This window comes from Seriola aureovittata, chromosome 3 (assembly GCF_021018895.1).
Source record: "Seriola aureovittata isolate HTS-2021-v1 ecotype China chromosome 3, ASM2101889v1, whole genome shotgun sequence".
In the NCBI taxonomy this organism is placed as follows: domain Eukaryota; kingdom Metazoa; phylum Chordata; class Actinopteri; order Carangiformes; family Carangidae; genus Seriola; species Seriola aureovittata.
In genome coordinates, this window is record NC_079366.1 from 5,747,538 (window position 1) to 5,770,122 (window position 22,585).

Genomic DNA, 22,585 nt, shown 5'->3' on the forward strand with positions numbered 1-22,585 from the left:
CTGCTCACCCCAAATATCAAATGGCATGTTTTTATATGTGAAATACAAAGTCAACAGGACAATAGGGGGATTGAGAGAGACAGAAAGAGAGGAAAGATGAAGCAGGCAGGTCAGACTCATTGAGCGCGTTATCAAGAAAACCAGACATCGTTTGCTCTCCTTCTCACAAACACACACACTCACACACACACACATACACACACACATACACACACACACACAGACACCACAGGTTTCTTGCATCTCAGACTCAGTGGAGAAGAATGGGGAGGAGTTTGAGTGACTGCATTACCGTTACCTCTGAGGGCACAATGTCCATTACAGCTTATTAGTTTCCTAAATTGCTATTCATTTTGAATGGGGTGCCCTGTGGTCTAATCCTGCCATGAGGAGAAAATGGGAGGCCATACAGGAGGGAATGAGAGAGATCGGTCATGTCATGGACAAAGAGGTTGACACTATGTTTACGTCAAGCGATGCAAATGCAACATCTGAGGAGCTGCACACCCCCTCACTAACGACAGGTATGAGCTCGGTGAAAAGAGTCACATATTCAGACACACACACACTCACATAGTCTTCATCTCCATTTCCATCCCCCACCTTGATTTATGAGCTCAACCTGGGAGATTGCTTTCCACAAGAGAGGGAGAAACATATAGCAGCCTGCCTTTAGAAAGAGACACACACACACACACACACACACACACACACACACACACACACACACACACACACACACACACACACACACACACACACACACACACACACACACACACACACACACACACACACACACACACACACACACACACGTCATAAACCCATGCCTGCCGTCCATGTCAAGGTGAAATGGAGTAGGAAAACAAATAGATGTGCTAGTGGCAAACCACTGGTCCAGTGAGCAGTGACTGTGGAATAACTGTCTGAGAAACACACTCAGACACACAATGATTTATTTTTCCCATCTACATCCAGCAATCAACAGGACAATAGGGATATAGAGGTGTGCAGGTCTGCAGATTGTAACTGACCTAAACAAGTCATATGGTCCAAAAAGATGAACTCTTAACTGTTTCAGAATAAGACAACAAAAGTTCCCTAATTTTTGAAAAAAGTTTATTCACTCTGGGAAGGTATCCTGTGGTGGGAAAAAGCTCATTTAGATCACTGTTGCAGGCAGGTATGTCACCTAACCTGCTGCTGTTACACCCCCCACATGAAACAAGCTAATGCTCCTGGTGTGAAAATTAATAGCCCCAGTGGAATGGCTCATCCTCAGGGGTTGGCGTAGGAAACATGGATAAGGTTCCTGGGTTTTGCAATATTTTGTGGTTACTGGTCCATGCATGGTACAAGAGGCGTGAAGCTAAATGACGTGATATCAAATTTGGTGTCTACTTGTCTATTTAAGTTTTGTGTGTGTGTGTGTGTGTGTGTGTGTGTGTGTGTGTGTGTGTGTGTGTGTTGTGTGTGTGTGTGTGTGTGTGTTGACACCTGGTCAGCAGTTGCTAATGCAACATTTCTATTTCAGGTCTTTAAGGATGACATTGTGATACGTGCATGGTATTGTGTGTCTGTGTGTGTGTATGTGTGTGTGTGTCTGTGATACAAGCAGTGTCCAAAACAGGCCAAAAGAGACCCAAATGCCCTTGTGCGTGACGCAAAATAGCAGACAGCCAAGAGCCCAGGTGTCAAACGGTTACTGAAGACTGATGGTGGCTCATTCGTGTTTCTGTCTATGGGTGTGTGTGTGTGTGTGTGTGTGCACTGTCGCTCTCAGAACAGACACACGTAACCTCTAATGCCCAGAAATAGTCTTCTGTATGATGCTGTCAGCATGATCTGCAGTCTATTTCTGTCCAGCCAGCATTCTGGCAGAACCACCACTCTCTGTACAGTGGACTGTGGTGATGTGGATTAGCCTACATAAATGTACATGTATTAAAGGGTGTAATGCAGGTGTTTAGCATTTCTGGAATTAGAGCTAACGTTGCTTCTCTGCTGTCAACCAGAGGGGGAGCACATTTTCTGCTCTCAGACATCTTTTACTCTTCAAGTAGAAAAACTGAATATTGGCCTGGAGAGGAATTTCTAAACGATGGCCGGTTGGCAGCTGAAGTGAACTATATAATCTCAGAATGTCCTCCTACATTTCCCATCATGCAGCCATTAAAGTGAATCCACTTTTCCCCCTCATCCTACTTAGCACCCTTCATACCACATACACACACAGAATTTGTATTCAGGAGGACAGTGTTCGGTGTGATCATAATTGCTGTTGCGCTACCTGAGTAGGGATCCACTACATGATTATGTCGCAACACATGCCAGTAACTTTCACACCACCACCAAGCAGTCAAACAGCAAGGAATTAAGTTAATTATCATGATCAAAACAAAAGTAAACTTTGTTAAATGAAGCCGACTGAAACAAAAACACTGCTAATGAGTCGATTTCAAACTGTTTTCGAGAGCTAGGTGTATTTTTTTTTTTTAAAGATAACACAGACACATATTTTGCAGTGGCAGTTTTTTTTTCCACAGTGGTCATGGGCAGCGGCTCAGGTTAATGAGACTCTATAGCAAACTGAAAACTTTCAACAGTATCAACACATCAGCCTGTGGTCTCGATCGCCCTCCTGCTCTCCTGTTCAGCTCAGGTGGATCATTAATAACATCGTGTGTGCCACAGCTGCTGTCCGAGGTGCTGATCCCAGGACCACCGGGGATGTGGGAGCTGTCCCGGGTGCTCGCCGCCGTCGATATCCTGACAGGTAGGATTCCCAAAGCTAACAATGACAGAACACAGTCTCCACTGCTGAGGGGATTTGCTGTAGTTTGTTCTTTGTGACTTTTCTGGGCAGCGCTGTGGTGCTTACTTTTTCTATTGGTCATCTCTGAACTGATATGAGTCTTGCACTAGTTTGTTCCCTGGTGTATCAATTTGACCAAAAGACAGTGATGCATAGGAAGTGTAATGAACAACAAAATGCCAATATTGTCTCATAAAATACGCTTGCAGTGTGAGCCTTATCTACTTTTAATTTAATATTTATCATACTGGGTCTGAGGGTATTATTTTACATTACAGCTGAACATGATATCTGGACTTATTCTCTATTTATTCTTAACAATACAGACTATAAAAAGCATGTGAGCTGACTTGGCACCACTTTATGTCTAACGGCAGGTTCTTTGCTGTCTTCCAAAAGGAAATTAACTGTGCTGAACCGTCAATTAACAAATCTGATCTCGAGTAATAGGTGTTAATAGTCCATCGTCTTGTTCTGACATGAAGGTGTGTGCCCTCGAGGCAGAAGAAACCTGCCCTTGTAAACACAGAGGCAGCGCCACAAACATGTACAGGTATTGTTTACTGTACATACACGCACAGACACACACAGTCACGAGAGAATATGCACACACATTCAGTATACACACACACACTCATGCGTGCACATGCGCGTACACACACACACACACACACACACACACACACACACACACACACACACACACACACACACACACACACACACACACACACACACACACACACACACACACACACACCTATTGTAGATGGTGCAGGTAAAGCTGTGCTTTCCCAAGCAGTTTGAACTTTGTGTGAGACTGGCAAACATCCCTATGTGTAGGGTAAGCAGATTTTCTGCCTTCTTGCGCAAAAACTACAATAAGGGAGAGTGGGATGGAGGGGGGAGGGAGGGAAGGAGGAAAGGGAGGAGGACAGGGAGGAGGAAAGGCAGGGCAAAAGAGAGAAAGGGAAAGATAAGATGAATGACAAAGTGTTTTAGTGCTTACCTTCAACGAAATGATGGTAGATGAGGGAAGAAGGTCAGAAAATATATGAGGAAGGTGAGATCTCTTTCCTCAGCCTGCCTCACTGTTTTGAGGATGGCAGCAGTACAAAGCACACACAACTTTATACCAATCACAGGTAGAGCTAAATCATGTGACAGCACACCTGCCTCAAGTCAGAGCTATTCACACATCTCAACACATCAAGCCTCCACTCAGCTCCATGTTGAAGCACAAACTAAGGAAAGTAAGAAAACATAGTACTGCATAGCACTCCTTAACTGCGCAGTTTAGATTTGGAGAGGTATTGTATGTTGAGAATCTCTGAAATATTTATGGAAAGAAGAAGAGTTACAAGAATTCAGAAATAATTTGACATCTGGTATCGTTCAGCAGATTGACATTTCTGTATTTCTACAATATTAATTACAAACACATTGAAGCCTTTACCAAGTCACGGTGCTCTATCGATTTTTTAAAACTGAACACAAAAAGAGCCCAAGTCTCTAATACAAGCAGACAACTGCCTATATAATATGATCTTGTACAGGAATTGGGCCTAAATGAGCTGCTCAGTGAGCTGCAGAGGGACATCACTTCAGGACGGGACAAGTGTTTCAGCAGATAAGAAGTAATGATATTCAGGTCATCTAAAAACTGGCAAACACTGAAAATAAGATTAAACAATATCAACTTCACCCGTAGTTTCATCTGTAAAAGTGGACAGATGTGTAAATCTGTGTCTACAGAGGAGAACTGACTTCAGTGTGAAGTTTGAAGCTGCCAGTCGTGTTCAACACTATTTAGGACATGATGCTGTTACTACATGAGACATGTCAGCGTTTTCATTCAATCATATGTGTCCTCATGAGCCACTAAAGGCAACTGAAATTGTTAAGAAATGTCAGAGCTCTGGTGGAGGGTTGACCATGTGTGATTGCGCCCCGGTGCATATGAAACAAACCAGAGAAACTAAAGAGGAGCAGCTGATAAAGTTACAACCGTCCACCCGTTACCTCACCACTATCTATAGTAGACGCTTAAAAAAATTACATACAGCCAGACACTCCATACAGTCGCAAACCTGAAATGAGTACTTTAAAATATGCAGAGCTCGAGACAAAAATAGCAGCTGCAAACACATTTAACACACACACACACACACACACACACACAACACACACACACACACACACCACCAGGCAATTGGATTTTGCTGCTGCAAAGAGCAGCACAGAGTGACATGAAGCATGTGAGCCTGCCGCTCAGTACCGTCAAATTGAAACTCTGTGTCTAAAGTGAATTATCTTTGGCTCGCTGGGGCTGCTTCACTTCTTTGTGTGTGTGTGTGTGTGTGTGTGTGTGTGTGTGTGTGTGTGTGTGTGTGTGTGTGTGTGTGTGTGTGTGTGTGTGTGTGTGTGTGTGTGTGTGTGTGTGTGTGTGTGTGTGTGTGCGCGTGTCACCCCCCTAAAGTTATCATGTGTGGGTGTGTATGAATGTGTCCTGGAATTAGTGCGACAGCGCAGCTTTCCTGGTAAGGGTGTGTGTGTTTATTTGTGCAATTGTACGCAATGTTGGGAAGCTTGAGAAATAATGATATAAGAAGAAGAGGGGGTTGGGGCTAAAACAAACAGACACACTCAGTCACATAGCTCGCATGTGCACACACTACTGGTAACTCATCTGGATGTTTCTCTTACTGGGGTCTATGTTTGATGCAGTATCAACTAATTACATTATATTGTAAAGGCATTTTGTTGTCCTCATCCATATGTCCCCATTGGTCACTGCAGTTACCACTGTCACCACGGCGACAAAGCATGAAATATACTGCTGTTTTTGCATACAATGATAGGTATTCTTCTTCATCTCTTCCCTGTTCCTCTCTGGATTTGAAGTGTGTGTGTGTGTGTGTGTGTGTGTGTGTGTGTTCAGCTATGCCTTCATGTCAGACGGTCAAAAATAGTAGTCTTCACCACGGCAGCTCTCACCTTCTTCCATCTTTCAATCTTTCATCTTTCTCTCTCTCTCTCTGTGTCTTATCATGGTGTATGAGACAATAGGACCCCTGATAGGTGTCCTGTGCCATGCCTGATAACAATGCCTCCCTCTACTGCAGCTGTCACACCGGCTGATAGATTGACCTGGTACAGTCACACTAACACAAACCCACGGACAGGTACGGTAAACACAAAGACAGAAGATGTTTGCTGACCATGACATGAGTTAAAACAATGGTCCTCTTCTTTTTTGTGCCAGCACCCACTTATCCCTTAATGCCCCGATCAAATAAAATGTAGGTTAATTAAATAAAATATCCATTATCCATTATACTATATTTATTTATATTTGAATTGGCACACAGAAGGTTTTAATCTTAATAAAATATAGAAATACGGATTCAAAGAATTACATATGGCACCAATTCTATTTTTTTTTTTTTTTAAAGTGAGATTATTTTTCAGCATTTCTGCCTTTATTATTTGACAGTTGATGGTATAGATGCAGACAGGAAACATGCGGAGAGAAAGAAACAGGGGAGGGAAATGTAACAAAGGTTCCTGGAATCCAACAGAGATGTTGCAGTTATCTGATATGTGTCTTAACCACTAGACCACCAGAAAGTCCCAGAGGTCTGCCGCTTGACTGGAGCCCGTCAAAAATAGATGCTTTTTATGCTTTTTGGTATTAAAATGAAGGGTTCCATGTCAAAATGGTACAACCCTGTTTGATAAAAAATATTAGCTCAATTACCACAGTGAAAGTGTTAAACTATAAGTCAGATTTACTTTTATTCATCTGAATTGTGAATGAATATTAGTTGTTGCTATTACTGTAAATCGAAGTCCATCTCATCTCATGAACTACTCAGATAAGACAGGTGAGGTCATGCTGGGAACAGGTAAGTCTGATGTTAAAGCTGGCGATGGTGCATAAACAAGAGTCCTAGCAAACAGAAAACCAACTTTCTGTCTTCAGGTTACAGCCTAAGTAATAGATCCCAAACTTCAGCAGGCAGTCTCAGAAGAAAAAGGATCAGCCTACAGACGTGTGAACAGAGCCTAAATGTCTCATAAAGTGGCTCGCAGAGAAACACTCCAGTTGCAGAAAAAATTTTATCCATATTTAGCTGGAAGCTGCAGTGAGTCTCACATCTTTGGTATCAAGCTGCAGAAGAAAAACCTTTTCATTTTACCATTTTACCAGTTATTACTGAAAGCTTTGTTATTTAGTATTTTATTTTATGATATTTTTGTCTCCCTTGCTGATGTGTCCAGCTGGTGGTCTGATGGCTTTTGATTTTCTCATGATTATCTTTCTGTAGGTGGCGCTCTTGTTTGTTCAGTTCATCCATGCCACTCTCATGAACTGGATAAGGACTGAACGACTGCTGTGTTATGTCAGTGTTGGACAGAGAGCGGCAAAAAGATTTTATTTATGTATAAATGTTGCAGATCATTATTTTAAGCAACTAAGCCTGGTTTTTATTATCAGAAGCATCTGAAATCATTGTGCATGTTGTAGCAAAAACTCCAGTACATAAAATGACTTACATGAGCATAGCTGTATCCTGTAGACCCAAATAATTAATCAAACTGTACAAACTGTGTGTGTGTGTGCTTTTGTGTGTGTTGTGTGTGTGAATGAGAGGGAGCCACAGTGCCAGTGGGAGAGCGGAGAGGGAGGTAGGGAGTGTGGGAATAAAGACAGAGGAAAAAGGAAAGAGATGGAGAGAGGGAGCTTTGCGCAACCATCAATCACCTTCTTGGGGTTCAAGTTTATTTGGCTTCATTTTTCTTTGAAATACACAGAACACAGGAGAGGGAGAGGAGCCGGGGGATGGAGAGAAAGGGAGGAAGACAGAGGGAGAAAACAGTGTGGAGGGAGGGGGGTAGAGAGAGCGGTATATGGTGGGGGAAACTACCTAGGAGTGAGAGGATGAGGAGGGAGGCAGTGAGAGAGGGAGGTGCAAAGATATGTGCAGAGAGAGAACAAAAACTGGAGGGTTAAGGGTTAAAAATGCACACCAGAAACATCTCCTCATTCCTAACACCACAAAACAAATTTCTAGAAAGAGAGAGACACAAAAGACATAAGCCTGGTGCACATATCGAGGTGCGTTTTCTCCAAGTGTGTGTGCGTGTGTGTCCAATGTTCGTCTCACAGCTTTAATGAGAGACCTGAGCTTCCTCTTTCTCCATCTCCTCAATCACTCCTCCGTCTGTCTAGCTCTCCGTCTGTGCTTCATATCAATTTGGACAACTCGATGGTTACTCTCACTTTCTCTGTATCGCCGCCCCATCTTCCCTCTCTGTATGAGCACCGTGTGATCTTTCTCATGTTGTGATCAGTTTCCATCTCTCTGTACGCACCTTCTCTGCCCTTTAAAAGCATACAGTCCATGAGCCTGTCTTCCCCATGTCCTCATCATCCAGCGCTCTTTTTCCAGTGCAGCCCACTTCTCCATGCCATATTACCCCGCTAACATGTGACTCACTATTCCTCCTTGCCACTCAGCTCATTCATTCCTTCTGTTTTACCATTTCTCTTGAGCCCAATGTAACTGATTTACAGTCTGGTCACTGTGTGTTATAGTATGGTATAGTATGTGCACTATACTAGAGCTGCCCACTATACATTGATGATATCATTTTTCAGGCGTTTACTGCATCAGTGTAAACAGGGTTGTTGAATTCAGCTTTGGTGAAGGAACAGAGAACTGAGGAGTCTAAACTCTGGAGGTTATCGTAGCTTATTAGCTGTGCTGCACAAACCACTTTTATTTGACTTGTTCTATTGGGGTCTACTCTATTTGGGTGTCTGCTGCTCCACAACGGAGCCATGGTTCTTAGACAGTTAGGAGACTGGAGACAAATACTGTATAAACTCTTGAATAAATGCTGTGAACCTATTTCCCCATTAGCATTTGAGCTAAAAAGCTTTCTAACTGAGAGTTAGGAAGGCTCACTGGCATGCTAGCATGTTAGCCGTTAGCGTTCCAGCAGTAGTTCACCAGCTAGCCCTGCAACTGGGCTCTGCGTCACCAAGCCTCTCACATGAATCTCACTGTACCGTGTTCAGCTTTTTAATGGACATGGAGAAAGTTGATGGAGGAGTATGGGCAGTGCAACGCAGTGCTGTGCACACCCTGTTTCTCTTTCACGCTCACTGCTACAGTGCTTTCAGGTACATTATCAATAATAATGTGAGATAATGAGTAGTTCAAAAATGTTAGATGACAGTTTACAGAGCAAGGCAGTGCTACGCTTAACGGCCTTGAGACAGCGGTCTACTCGACTACTGTTGTCCGAAAGTGTTTCTAGTTGTTCTGAATGTCCTAATTCAAAAAAATGGTTTGCCTTCATACAGTGAACACTTTCAGACAGTTTTACCTGGAGGAAAGTCACAGTGTTACCTTTGTCTTAACATATAAAAAGTGACTAATAGTTGTGTGAAGATTGAAAAAACAATCTGAAATCAGTTTTCATGAGGCCACTTCACAGGATAGTGGTTATCAAGGTAGTACTAATACTTGTCCTAATGTTGCTCTTTATTGGATCAAAACCACCAATGCTCTAAACTTGCAAGACCTTCAGAAAAAAAAGGAGTAAGACACAGTGTCAGTGCACAGTACACTAGGACAGAACAGCATACTTAAAAACTAAAAGGATCATGAAGGTTGACAGTGTTCGTGCCTGCACTGCAGTGAGCAAATGCCAGTACACTCACTGTAACCTGAAGTCTGTTTAATGGTGTTCATGCCAGACAGTCACTTTCAGGGGCAGATGTGACTTGCAATCTCCTCAAACCAAGAAACCAACGAGTAAATCAGAATCCATCAAAAGCCATCTTGTCCACTGTGTGAATTTCAACAGGAACTGATTACTCATCACAAATTAACCGTTTTTTCCTGTTTGAACACGGATAATTTGATTTTGTCTTGAGTATACAGACAGTCTAACACACATCTCTCTCTCTCTCCCTGTACTTATGTCTCCTCCACACCCTCCCTCCTCCACACCCTCCCTCCTTCTCCTCTCAGTTTTCCCGTCTTCCTTCTGCCACTCTCCTTTCTCTCTTTTCTCAGTATCAGGTACAAGACTGTTGGATTAGGCTCTTTTAAGAGCGGATTAGCTGTGTCGGAGCCGTTTGAGGTAAATTGCACCAAGGAGTCGATCTACCCCCTCCACCACAACCAACACCACCTCCTTCCTCCTCTGTAAGACAGAGTCAAAATTCTCAACCTAATCCTCAAAGAGCCTTAACGCACCTCCCCCTGTCCTGCACCCCCTACGTCTGCCTTCTCCTTCCTGTTTCGGCATTCTCTCCCTCCTTCCTTCTCTCAGCCCACACAGAGGAGAGCTGAGGAGTGGAAGAGTGACAGACATGTGGGATGGGTGGGGTGGAGTGAGGTGGGGTGGGGGGGTCGAGAGGAAGGGATGGCATGCGAATGCAGATACTCCAACAGACACATGTGGGTGAAGCGTATGACTTTACAAGACTGGCTGCGTTTGTGTGTGTGTACCTGCTGGAGCGTGTCACTAAACAGTGGTGAGTGGTGTTAATGGTAAGTGGCGACGTGTGTGTGTGTGTTAGCATCTGACTGAGCAGATGGGGAGGATGGGGTGCATTTTGGGGACAAGGGCGGGGTCACATCTGTGTCTTCCCTTGCGTTTGTCTTTGTGTGTGTGTGTGTGTGTGTGTGTGTGTGACACTTGGCTTGGTGGCCACATTTAGAGCCAACAACACAAACAAGGTGATTAGCAAGTGGGTACAAACACATTATTACTCTAAATTAATGGACTGACCTCATACTCTTCCTAATAGCCAACTGTTTCCCTCCCCTCTCTCTCAACATGTGCAAAAAATGTTTTCAGTTAATTCTAGGCTTAAATCCAATTTGTACAACATTGATAGTGCGCTGTTAATACAATCTGCAGCTGAGCCGTCTGCCATATTTATCACCATACAATACACAAGTACAACCTGCTTATAGCCTGTAACGTTGGGACAGAGACAGGCTGTCGCGTGTATGTGCGCACACACACGCACACACGCGCACACACACAGGCACACACACACAGGCACACACACACAGGCACACACACACAGGCACACACACACACACAAGCTACCCCTGTCTACCCTAGTCTTGGAGCTGCCATTGATTTGGGCTGCAAGGTGCTGTGGGCAATGGTTGCCATGGCAACCGGCAGCCGAGCAAGGCAGCCAAAGTTTAAGCTAGCATGAGGACAGTATGTGTGTGTGTGTGTGTGTGTGTGTGTGTGCGTGCATGCATCACGTCTCTCTGTGTATGTGGACTGTTTGTGAGTGTGTTTATAAGAGGTAGAGCAACCAAGCATCCCTTTATATTTCTGTGTGTGTGTGTGTGTGTGTGTGTGTGTGTGTGTGTGTGTGTGTGTGTGTGTGTGTGTGTGTGAGGTGCTGGCGGGGTGACAGCAGTCTGTTTAGTATGCAGCCTTCTGACTACATCTCCCTTCCTCCCTCCCTTTGGCCAACAGACACAGCATAAGAATGATCTACCCCCCCCCCCCCCACGAACTCACACACACACGCGCACTTGGCTGTGGCTGCGGCTGCTCTTCTACATATGCACATACTTACAGTCACATACACATACACTCAGACACCATGTGCCTGCAGACACACTGTGTCAGGACTGGTTTCCGACACAGTGAGGCCTGCAGGTCAGTGTTCAGATGAGGTTAATATTATAGAGGGCTTGATTACAGCCATACAGCCATACGCACAAACACATACACATACACACTTACACTAAAAACTCCAAAAACACCATACAGTGACATTGCTCAGAAAAACAGCCTGTTGGTGGAGGTGAGTATTGATATTTCCTCTCCAACCCTGTATTCACACCCCCAGGGTGTGTCGAATGGGTGGAGATGGTCTGTCTCACTGTGTTTTCTCTGGCGCTGTCAGAGCGAACCCAACAGCTTTGGTAGGGTCTGTGTGTGTTATGTTGTAGGGTGGAGGCGGGGGGTCGGGGGGGTCGGGGGATCCTGGGAATCGTTTTTCCCTCCTGCTGCTGCCAGTGCTGCTCAGACACACACACACACACACACACACACACACACACACACATATTGATACATAAACACACACGTGCCCACTCTCATCCCTACGCATTAGCATAATAAACTCACTATTACGCATGTTTACTGTGTTTTATACACACACATATAATCTTACATGACTCACATTCACACACTGAATCTCATACACACACATAAAAACTGTTGTATCAGATACATGCACACAGTACTGCATTTAACTACACACACACACACACACACACTTATATATCGTCACCTTCCTAAAATAATGGCCTAAGTCATGTTTTGACAAAAATGTTTTTTTTGCCTAAATCACCCCCTCATGATGATGGCCACCTCTGGTAAAATCGCCTGAATCCTCAGTTGAGGGGAACATGCAATTCTACCCCCGGTTGTATAATGGCCTATGTCAAAAGTGTGACTCTTTTGTTGAGTTTTTTGTGTTTCCTGAAAAACCTGAAAAAATGACTTAGGCCATTATTTTAAGAGGGTGTCGATATATTAAGAATATACCCAAGCAATGACACACACAAACACACAGTCATGCCAGCACACACACACATTATTGATCGAGAGTAGTGAAGTGGAGCTCGGCACTAACAGCTCCCTCTAAGCACAGGAGAGGCAGAGTGGTTAAGGAGGCAGGGAGGGGGCAGAAGGAGGGAGAATGGATGAGAGAGGAGAGGGAAGAAGGGGAAAGGAAAGAACAGATATGAGGGGAAAAATGGACAGCGGGGGGACAGAGAGAGCTGTTTGTCTTGTGTTTGTCGTAACAGGAAGCATCTCAGAGTCAGAGAACAAATACACACCAGAACACAGCAGTCTCCCCACCTCTCCGCTCCACCCGAACACCTCTTCACAACCTGACTCCCCCCCACCCTCTCTCAATTTTTAGAGGCTCTCTACAGGATCTGAGAGCAGCTCAGCTCAAGCCCTGACACGTGTGCTGGAGAGAGAGAGAGAAAGAGAGAGAGAGAGAGAGAGAGAGAGAGAGAGAGAGAGCAGTGTTCACTTGTGTGTGTGTTTGTGTGTGTGTGTGTGTGTGGGGGGGTGACAGAGTGAGCAGGAGATAAAATGTGTGTATGTGAGAGAAGGAGGGAGGGAGGGAAGGTAATATCTTCTGCTCATGGGGACAAATGGAGGGAAGAGAGAGCGAGAAATAACTTGGTCTGGGGCTGTGCTGTCCCAAGTTCTTCTTCACTCTCTTTCTCTCTTCTCACTTGCCTTTTTGTCCTTTCCCTCCATCCTTCACTATGTGGTTTGTAACAGAGCCTGAGTGATACTGAATTTTTGTGGCCATTACTGGTATTGTTATTTAGGAGTAAAAAATATCTATGTATCGTCCGATATTCAAAATAACCCACAACATAACATCTGTTCATTTTCCATTAAAGACCCCCTTCAATGAAAATCAAGTTGTTAACCTTGTTAACATCCATATGATGTTTTCTATATAATATAAGACATATCATGAGCGAAATAAGCAGTCGACGCCATGACTGAGTGTTTCCACCTTGAAGCAGTGAGCCAATGACAGTCTCATAGAAACAGATTCACACAGTCAGGGTTTCATACGTCATACAAACCTAAGGAACCAATCCTGCCAACTTGTGGGGACAGGGAGCGGGCTAAATAAACCTGAAACATTTCAGTACAGAGAGTTTAACCTAGCACAACCACTAACGCTGTGTCAGCTACTGCCAGTTACAAGCTAACAGAACAACATAAACAAATAAAAGATGCTAACTACGCTAACCGCTCTGATACGTCTGATAGTCTTTGATTCTGGTCTCAACAGACTCCTCATCCTCATCTGAGTCTGACTGAGGCCCAAACATGTGGCTGAGTCTCTCTGATGTTTCCTCCTCGAACCATCTTGATGCTCTCTGCTCTTTCACCTGTCAACCTGGAGCAAGCAGGTCTGGGCCTGATCCAGAATTCTTCACCAGGAAGAGTAGACATGCTTCCAGCTCCAGTTTTCCATTATTTTTCACTTTTTATGTTGGAAAACAATGTTGAACAAAATGTTAATAATAGCAGAGTATGGCAAGTATAACAGCAATTTGCATAAATAACACTACTACTGTATAAACATTAGTTGTATTTTATTTGTATTTATCCTTTATTTATCCAGGAAGGTCCTAATGAGATACAAGATCTCTTCTTCAAGGAAGTTGTGATCAAGAGGCAGCACAGGGGTTGCAAAAAAAAAAAACAATTTCACTAAATAAAACACATCAAAGCTAAAACAAGAAAGAGGGTGAAGGAAAGTGAGGCACCAACAGTAAATGAATGAAAGATGAGAAATATAAAAGGCCAACCACTGATATCCGTATCCCAGTCCATTTCATATGTGGTTACTCATTTAAAACAGTTGTTTAGTTGTATAAGATATCTTAAATATTGTTGAATATATTTAACAAACTAATTGTATTTTGCAACTCTTCCAGGCCCAAGGTTCATAAAAGAAGAACGCCGTTTGGCCGAGCTCTGAGTGCACCTCGGGGACATTTAAAAGAATCCGATTAGCGCATCTAGTGCTAGTAACTGTTTGAAAGGACAACAGGCTGGAGATATAGGTTGGTAGTTTACCTAACAATATCTTGTAAATAAACATCAGCATATGTTTTTTTCTCCTCTGGTACAGGCAAAGTCATCCTAGTGATTCATATGAAATACAATGGTGAGTCCATTGCCCCAGTATTTGTTTTGAAACGTAAAGCAGCATGATGAGCAGAGTCTAGTTTTCTAAGTGGTTATGAAGTTGCATGCATGCAGATTATATCACCATAATCTAATACTGATGTGAATGAGCTTCGTACAGTTTTCTCTCTCGCTGTGATGAATGTCATCAAGCAATATGTTGTAGCTTGCTAATACTGCCCCCAGCAAATTTGCAATTGTTTGCATCCACTCTCGCCTTTGCAGACACTTTACATGCAGTCACCTCCCCTCGAAAATTTGCTTGACGTTCTGTTTAAACACAGTTTAAAATGATCCGCTATACACAATTTTTCCATTTAATCCAAAACACTTCCTCATATTCACATCTGAGAGGGTTTGATGTCCCAACACAAGACTCGGCCTGTTGCAATTATGCTGTGAATTTTGAAATCAAACCAATTATTACAGGTTGACTATTAAAGTTATATTCCCACATTTAAGTAGCCACCCAAATAAAAATTAAAAAACAGCAATTATTATTAATTTAAACAGACGCTTTTCAAAACAAATGTTGGGCGTTGCTGTAGTGCAATTTGCTATACTTATTGGCTGTTTTATATATGATGGGTATACAATGTATTTTTGTTACAAGTTAAATTGGCCGATAATATCAGCTCAGCTGTTGGATTTGGTGTCCTTAAGTTAGTGAAGACAGCGGTAGGTGTGCGTGCGTGTGTGTGTGTGTGTATGTGTGTGTCTTCCACCCCTGAGACCTTGTGGAGGTCAGGGTTCTCAGGACAGAGAGGATGATGAGAGAGACTCTGGAAAGAGAAGGGTGGGGAATGTAAAAAGCAGGAAAGGCTTTAGCAGAGAGCGTGCATGCCTGTGGGTGTTTTTCAAAGCCTTTTTATTTGTTTAGTGTTAGTGTGTTTGTGTATGTGTGTGAGTGTGTGTGTGAATTTGTGTGTTTGTGTGAGGGGGCTGGTGTCGTGACTCACAGGGCTATTAGCACCGGTGTCGGCTCCTTTGTGCACTGCAGTCGGTGTGCAACACCATAATCTCCTACAGTACATGCAAAAGCACACACACACGTACTAACCTCCAAACACGTATCCATTCACACATACACACAGCCAAACCTACAGCTCCAATTCATCGGGATAATACAAGACTAGACTCTCCTCTGAGGCCAACGCTTGTCAATCCATTCTCATCCAATCATCACTCAGATAAGCCCAAAGACCCGCCCCCACGCTGCTAGCTCCACACAGCTGCATGCGCGCTTGTGCAAAAAGCCACATCCGTCTCACAATCATTCTGTCTCTCTGCCTCACACACACACACACACACACATACACAGACAATCACACACACACAGAGACAGTCACACACACACACACACACACACACACACACACACACACACACACACACACACACACACACACACACAAACACACAAACACACAAACACACAGGCCACCGCATCATCCGTCACACACAGACAATCACACAAACATCTTCCACAGACTCATGCACACGCCTTTGCTCCCCCACTTGCTGCTTCCACTGAGACATCCACCACTGTGGCGACGGTAACCGCGACAACGGGCATAAATTAGCGTCATGGCGATATGCAAAGCAAGGCAACAATTAAAGCTTGACTAACGAGCTTTTGAGGAGTGAGGCTGAAGTTTCCCCGAGCAGCTGCTAACTGGATTAGCCTACACACACACACAAACACACACTGACAGAGAAACTGAGGGAGAGGACACAGCAGAGACAGTGATGTTAAAACACCACCTGTGACACTGCAACACACACACACACACACACACACACACACACACACACACACACACACACACAAAGGCTAATGTACGCATACACTAATGCCGACAAAGAAGACACAGCTAGTATCACTTCACCCAAGCACAAACACCATGACCAAGCTTGAACCTGAGAACTACAACTGCAGACCATCAATGGATCACACCAGCAGTCATTACTACATTATAACATGACTACTCAGTACTCATGGGTCAGACCACACCCATCTTTGAACTCAGTCTTCATTTTGATCTCAACTACACACCTGTAAAGTTTTGTGAGTGTATATTGCACAGTTGTGACACTATAGCCGTGAAAAGATCTGTCTGTGACATATAAACACCTACCAAAGTACTAAAAACTGCCTCTGTGGTAGTTCCCCCTACAGTGGGTGTCTCCAGATACATCTTGCCATTATGATACGCACACACAGAGTCACAAAGTGAAAGAAAATACCAGCTGCCATGGCTGGTTAACATTAAAACAAGTGGGTTTAAACCTTTACTTTCTGAGCCGATCCTCGGCAGTTGCAAAAAGATGAAGCAGAGATTGATGAAAAAGTCCAATCAAGTCTCTGGAAACTGAACATCTAAAATATAATTATTGTTTGAAATCATTAAGTGTGAAATGATAGAAGGTGTAAACACAGTGCACACTCTAATGATACAAGGAAACTAACAGGCTAACAGGTTTTGTAGGGCAGAAGGGAAATGTTATTGAACCATGATGTCTCCATGTGTGAGCTCCTGTGACAGGACACATAAACAGTAAGCAGTGATGAAGGTGTTACTGGTTACTCGGGCAATATACGAGTTTTGCAATGGGTTCACTGTTGTTGAATGTGTCAAAAGCCATAATTAATAAAAAAAAATGTTGTTAATTACATTTGGCATATGTTGTCACTATTTTCATGATTTCTCACCTTAACACACCGAAGAATTTAGCAGATTTGTGTCCAATGCGCGTACAATTAAGGCGCAGATGGTTTGAAAACTCTAATATTAGAAATCCGATTTGCCCAGACCTCTTTTACAGCTGACATGTATTGCCAATTGGCATTCAATTCATTATGACCCACCTAAGTAGCAGCGCTTGCAGTTAGGTTACTTCAGTGTTAAAATTCTTTTCCATTAATAGAGCACTCTAGGGATTTTGTATAGCACTTCAGAAAAGTTGGAGGATTTAGGGGAGATACATTTAAAAATATATTGCCAATATTAAAGCAGCAGAAGCTGAGAAATCCTGACTTCTAATCTGCAGTGTGACCAAGCTCCGAAAGCACTACACTTCCCACAATGCCATATGATGATGTGATTTTTTTAAGACTCTCCCTGTCTGGTAAATGTCTGTGTTTACCGCTGTATTTCTGATTGTAGTCTCCAAGCCAAGAGAACCATGATGACATCACAATGACATCATATTTTCTCCAGTGCCGCAGGAGACACTGAGGGGTACTGCACATGACCTGTAACCGATCTTGATGTGGAAAATCAGTGGAGTGCCCCTTTACTCCGAGTCGTCGTTATCCTGTAAATACTGATGTAAACATCATCTGAACCCACTTACACACTAATAAATGCTCACTATAACAGTGCACAGTGATTTCTGTTGTATGTTGCTAAAATGTCCTTCAGTTGATTTGCTAATGTTACTTGAGTTCTGTGTGGCTATACACTGAAAATAAACTTACTTACTAATTACAGTCATTATAATTGTGCTAAATGCATATAGAACGGTGAGTATTTTGCATTTCTGACACTCCATTCTCTATTGCTCACTTATTTCTCTCTCACCAGGCCCTTGACTTTCTTTTTAATATGCTCCATCCTCACTCTACAATAAATCTCTTTCTGCATTTGCCTTTCTCCTTTAAGTCGTTCCTTTTCTACTGTGCACATCCCTCTCCTCTCTCCTCCCGGTCTCCAATTCTCCTCTGCTCACTCAAATAAATCTCTCCACCCCCCCCCCCCCCCCCCACCCCAACCCCTCCCCTTACACCCACCGCCCCTTAAATCTATGAAACCCACACAAACATATATGTGCACGGACTCGCACTCCCTCTCTCGCACACACAAACACACAGCCCTCCAGGCAGGAGCCACAAAGGCCCCATATTAATAAATCTGCTCCTTTATTGGTGCTGAGTGTCTCTGGCAGAGGGAGAAAGAGAGAGAGACGGAGGGAGCAGAGGGGGGAGGAAGGAGGAGGAGCAGGACAGGAGATGCAGAGATCAACCAGAGGGGAGGAGGAGGAGGTGACTGACTCTAGCCATATCATAAACACAAGGGAGGAAGAGTGAGAGAGATAGAAAGATAAAGAGAGAAGGAGACAACACTGACAAGTGCATCGTCAACACATATGCACAAACCAGCAACACAGACTTTCTATTGACGATAATACAATGGCCCTGAGATAATGAGCAAGGAGAAGATGCACAAAAGTGTGAATTTCACTTGTGTGGGTTATTATTGGTTAAGGTATAGTCCATCCACACCTCCTTAACGTCCTCTGTCCACTGGATTATTAAAGACACCTGACACCTGGCTAAACCACTGGAGCGTTCACAGTGGGCTGCGCCGCTCGCTGGGCTCGGGAAACAAACTGCCCGGGGTGGGCTTTCGGTAATGACAGCAGCTAGCTTGGCTTAGCAGTCCAATCTCAGCCATCAGTCAGCTGTGACAGATTGGGGATATGAGCAAAGGAGCCGTTTAGCTTTGGTGTTAGTCGTGGTGTGTGAGTGCATGCGCTTGTGTGTCTGGGGGAGGAGGAGTGGGGGGTGTGGGGGCTATCAGTGCTGCTAGTGTTGCAGAGGCATCAATACACTCTCGACAGGCCATTTTCCTATGTCTATTCCCAGCCCTGGTTTGTTGCTGGGGCAACTACCGCCATTTTACCTTCCCTGGCTGCACCTCTGGAAGATTTTATAAAACGGCAATCTGCGTTCTGTAATCTCTCCCAGTCAGCTGTTAAAATAAACTTAGCTCCTGTTATTATTTCTGAACCATTATAGCGAACCTCCAGTGGACAGCCTGTGTTTCCCCAAGGACTGACAAGCAAAAACTACAGGGTGTCTCGTTCTCCTCCCAAGGTCATAGGCTGAGTGCTCTATAACACCACCACCCTTACACATGGCGCTCATCTCCACAGAACCTGTTCTCTGAAGAATGACCCTGCAATCATAGTTCAAGCTACACAGCTTGATTAAAAAATGGCAACAGAGGGCATCAAACAGTTCCCTTACCTGTCCATGAGGCTGCATGGTGCTGTAGGGCATGTTCTGGTTCAACACTTTCTGCTTCATCAGCAACATCCTCTTCTGCTCCTCACTCAGGTGGGCTGTCTGTCCTGGGATCGGCCCCTGGGTCTGCCCTGGCCCCGCTCCCTGGCCCCCGCCTCCTCCACCACCCATGTAGGGAGGCATCATGGGGTTCTTGACCTGACTGTTCCCTCCCATGGGTGGAGTCATCCTCTGGCCTATGTGATCCACCCCACTGCCACTGAAGTGACTCAGTGGTTTGGTGTTGTTGTAGGACAACATGGCTGCCGTTTGCTGCTGCTGCTGCTGCTGTTGTTTGGTCAGGGTGTTCTGGTTGATGCTGTTTGGCTGCTGCTGACCCATCATGCTCATATGGTTGTGAGGGAGGTAGTTACTCATGGGGGCTTTGGGCCCATTGTTGGGGGCCATCCCAGCCACTAGAGGGCCCTGTGGTGTGTTAAAGGCTTGCGGTGGGTACATCATGGGGCTGTTGGGTTTGTCCTGGTTAAAGGGACCGGAGTTATAGGGACTGGTTGGAGCGCCTGCAGGGGACCAGTTAGCTGCTTGTTGCTGCTGCTGCTTCTGCTGCAGCAGTTTAGCACGTTGCTGAGCCATTGCTTTCAGCTGCTCTGCTGGAGAAAGTTCAGGCGTCACTGGCCCCACAGACTGACCTCCAGGGGCAACCCCAGCTGCTCCAGTTCCTGTTCCTGCCTGACTGACCCCTGGGCCCGGGTTCATCATGTATCCATTCCCAGGCCTAGAGACTGCTTGTGTCTGAGCCTGGGTTGGGGTTTGAGGGGAACGGGCCACGCAGTTGTGCAATGGTGAACCTGATGCCATGGCAACGGCTGGAGACTGCTGCAGTGGTTGCTGCGGAGGTGTTCCATTGGCAGTGGTGGCAAACTGAGGGCCTGATGATGATGGTCGGACCTGAGGAGAAGAGTCCACACACAAATCCCATGAGAGTTATGTACCATCAATACTTATATGAACAGTTCAACACAATGCTGGGAGGTGATTAGCTTAGCTCTGCATAACGACTGGAAACATGAGGAACAGCTAGCCAGGATATCTTCGAAGGTCAAGAATACACCAATCAACACCTCAAAAGATTTCTAAATTAACCATCCTGTTACAGGATGGATACCATGTCTGTACAGAGACCTATAGCTCAGCTGGAGACACCACACAGAATCACTGAGGGGAGGGTTAAACTAATGTTTGTCAAGAAACAGTCATAAGACACAACTGCCCCTACTCTCATAACTAATAAAGTAACTAACTTACATATTAAAAATAGATACAACTTACTTATTCAGATTGCTTTGAAAATTATGGTATGTGTATTATTTAACTTTGGAGAGAGCCAGGCTGGCAGTTAGCCCCTGCTTTACATGTTTAAGCTAAAGTAAGATAATCACCTCTGGGCTTCAGCTGCATACTCACAGCACAGACATGAGAGCTGATCATCTCAACTCATCTCTCAAGAAAACAAAAACACAAAAAGGGTATTTCCATAGAATTCAGTCTTACTCATTGTCAGTCTTAAATTAAATTACAAATCCATATTCATTTCCTAAATGAAACCATTTATATTTTAATAATCCTTTAGATATTATTCCTGTTCAGTTGCCTGGCTGAACTATCTAGGAATTCTCTAGTGATATTTTGTCATTTGTACTGTGCAGTTAATACATGGTTTATGAATTGTTGCTGTTCTGATAGACTAACATGTTGACAGACAGATCTGTTGTCTGTTACAACTAAAAGCTGACAGTCACTTAAATTAGTGCTCGCAAGTGAGTTACAAGCTTTAGAGCAAATATCAGACAAACATCATTACATGACTGAATCACCTAAGGTGGTTACAATTTAGTGCAGGGATCGGGGTTAATAGGCATCATGTTGACCCTCTTAACACTGACCTGTGGTGAGCCTATAGGAACCTGCGGACCTCCCTGTGGAGGCTGTGGAGGCGGAGGCAGGGCTGCTGCTGGCGCCGCCCCCCCTCCAGGTGCAGTCGTGTTCCCAGCTGCTTCCTGCGGGCCTGGAGTCTGATTGTTTGCCGGCCTGCCAAACTCCGCCTCTTTCTTGTCCTCAAAGTCCTCATTGAAGAGGTCGTGCATATCGTCCTCTGGCACGGTGTTGGCCAGCTCATCGATCAGCTCCTGCCACTCCTGGTCATTGAGGTTGATGTCAGAGAACAGTTTGTTCTGATTGGACAGAGACTGGGGATCAGAGGACTCCATCCCACCTCCGTCATCCAGCGGCTCCTGTTTCAGGTCTTTGAGGAGGCCGAAACTGTCCTCGAGGTCCAGTGAGCCGTTCAGCTTCACGTCTGGGAGATGGCTGCCACCATTCTTCCCCAGCTCATCGGACGCCCGGCCTACATGGTTGCCATTGCTGTTTGTAGTGTTGTTTCCGGCGGAAGTGTTGGGCCCGCCGAGTAAAGGCTTAATGTCCATTTGGTGATGCAGAGGAGAGATGGGTGGTACACTGTTATTGTTGTTGTTAGGGAGACCTGTTAGTGCGTCCAAACCACCAGAGCCCTCCTTTCGTACCCGTTTGGTGGTCGGTGAGTAGCTGCCTCCATCACAGATGCCGTTCTGGTCTCCATTGAGGGGCGATCGTGCACTGTCCAGTTTCCTCTTTACAGTCTCCTGGAGCTGGACCAAAGAAGAAAAAGAAAATAAATAAGGGCTGAATATGAAAACTTTTCTGTGATCTTCAGGGCGCTAACAATGGAAACAACATGAGATACCAAATCAATAAGGCAACAGGCTGCTTCCTCTCTACACACATCAAGAACTGTCGTGAGAAGGCGAGAGGTGTGCTGAAAATCAAAATATCACCGAGACAAATCAATTGTTCTTTCAGCAGAGACTCAACCTGGCTGAAATAATGATCACACCATTGAG

The 22,585-nt window shown here is 44.5% G+C and overlaps 1 protein-coding gene across 1 annotated transcript in view; it reads right to left on the reverse strand.

Annotated features, from left to right (window-relative positions):
- The window catches only part of maml3 (mastermind-like transcriptional coactivator 3), a 111,084-nt gene that overhangs the window by 34,982 nt on the left and 53,517 nt on the right, over positions 1–22,585 (reverse strand). The window contains exons 2-3 of the mRNA XM_056371273.1: positions 21,593–22,333; positions 19,653–20,597 (exon numbers count right to left, since the gene is read on the reverse strand). Coding sequence (XP_056227248.1) covers positions 19,653–20,597; positions 21,593–22,333 — 1,686 coding nt within the window. The remainder of the gene's footprint in view (positions 1–19,652; positions 20,598–21,592; positions 22,334–22,585) is intronic.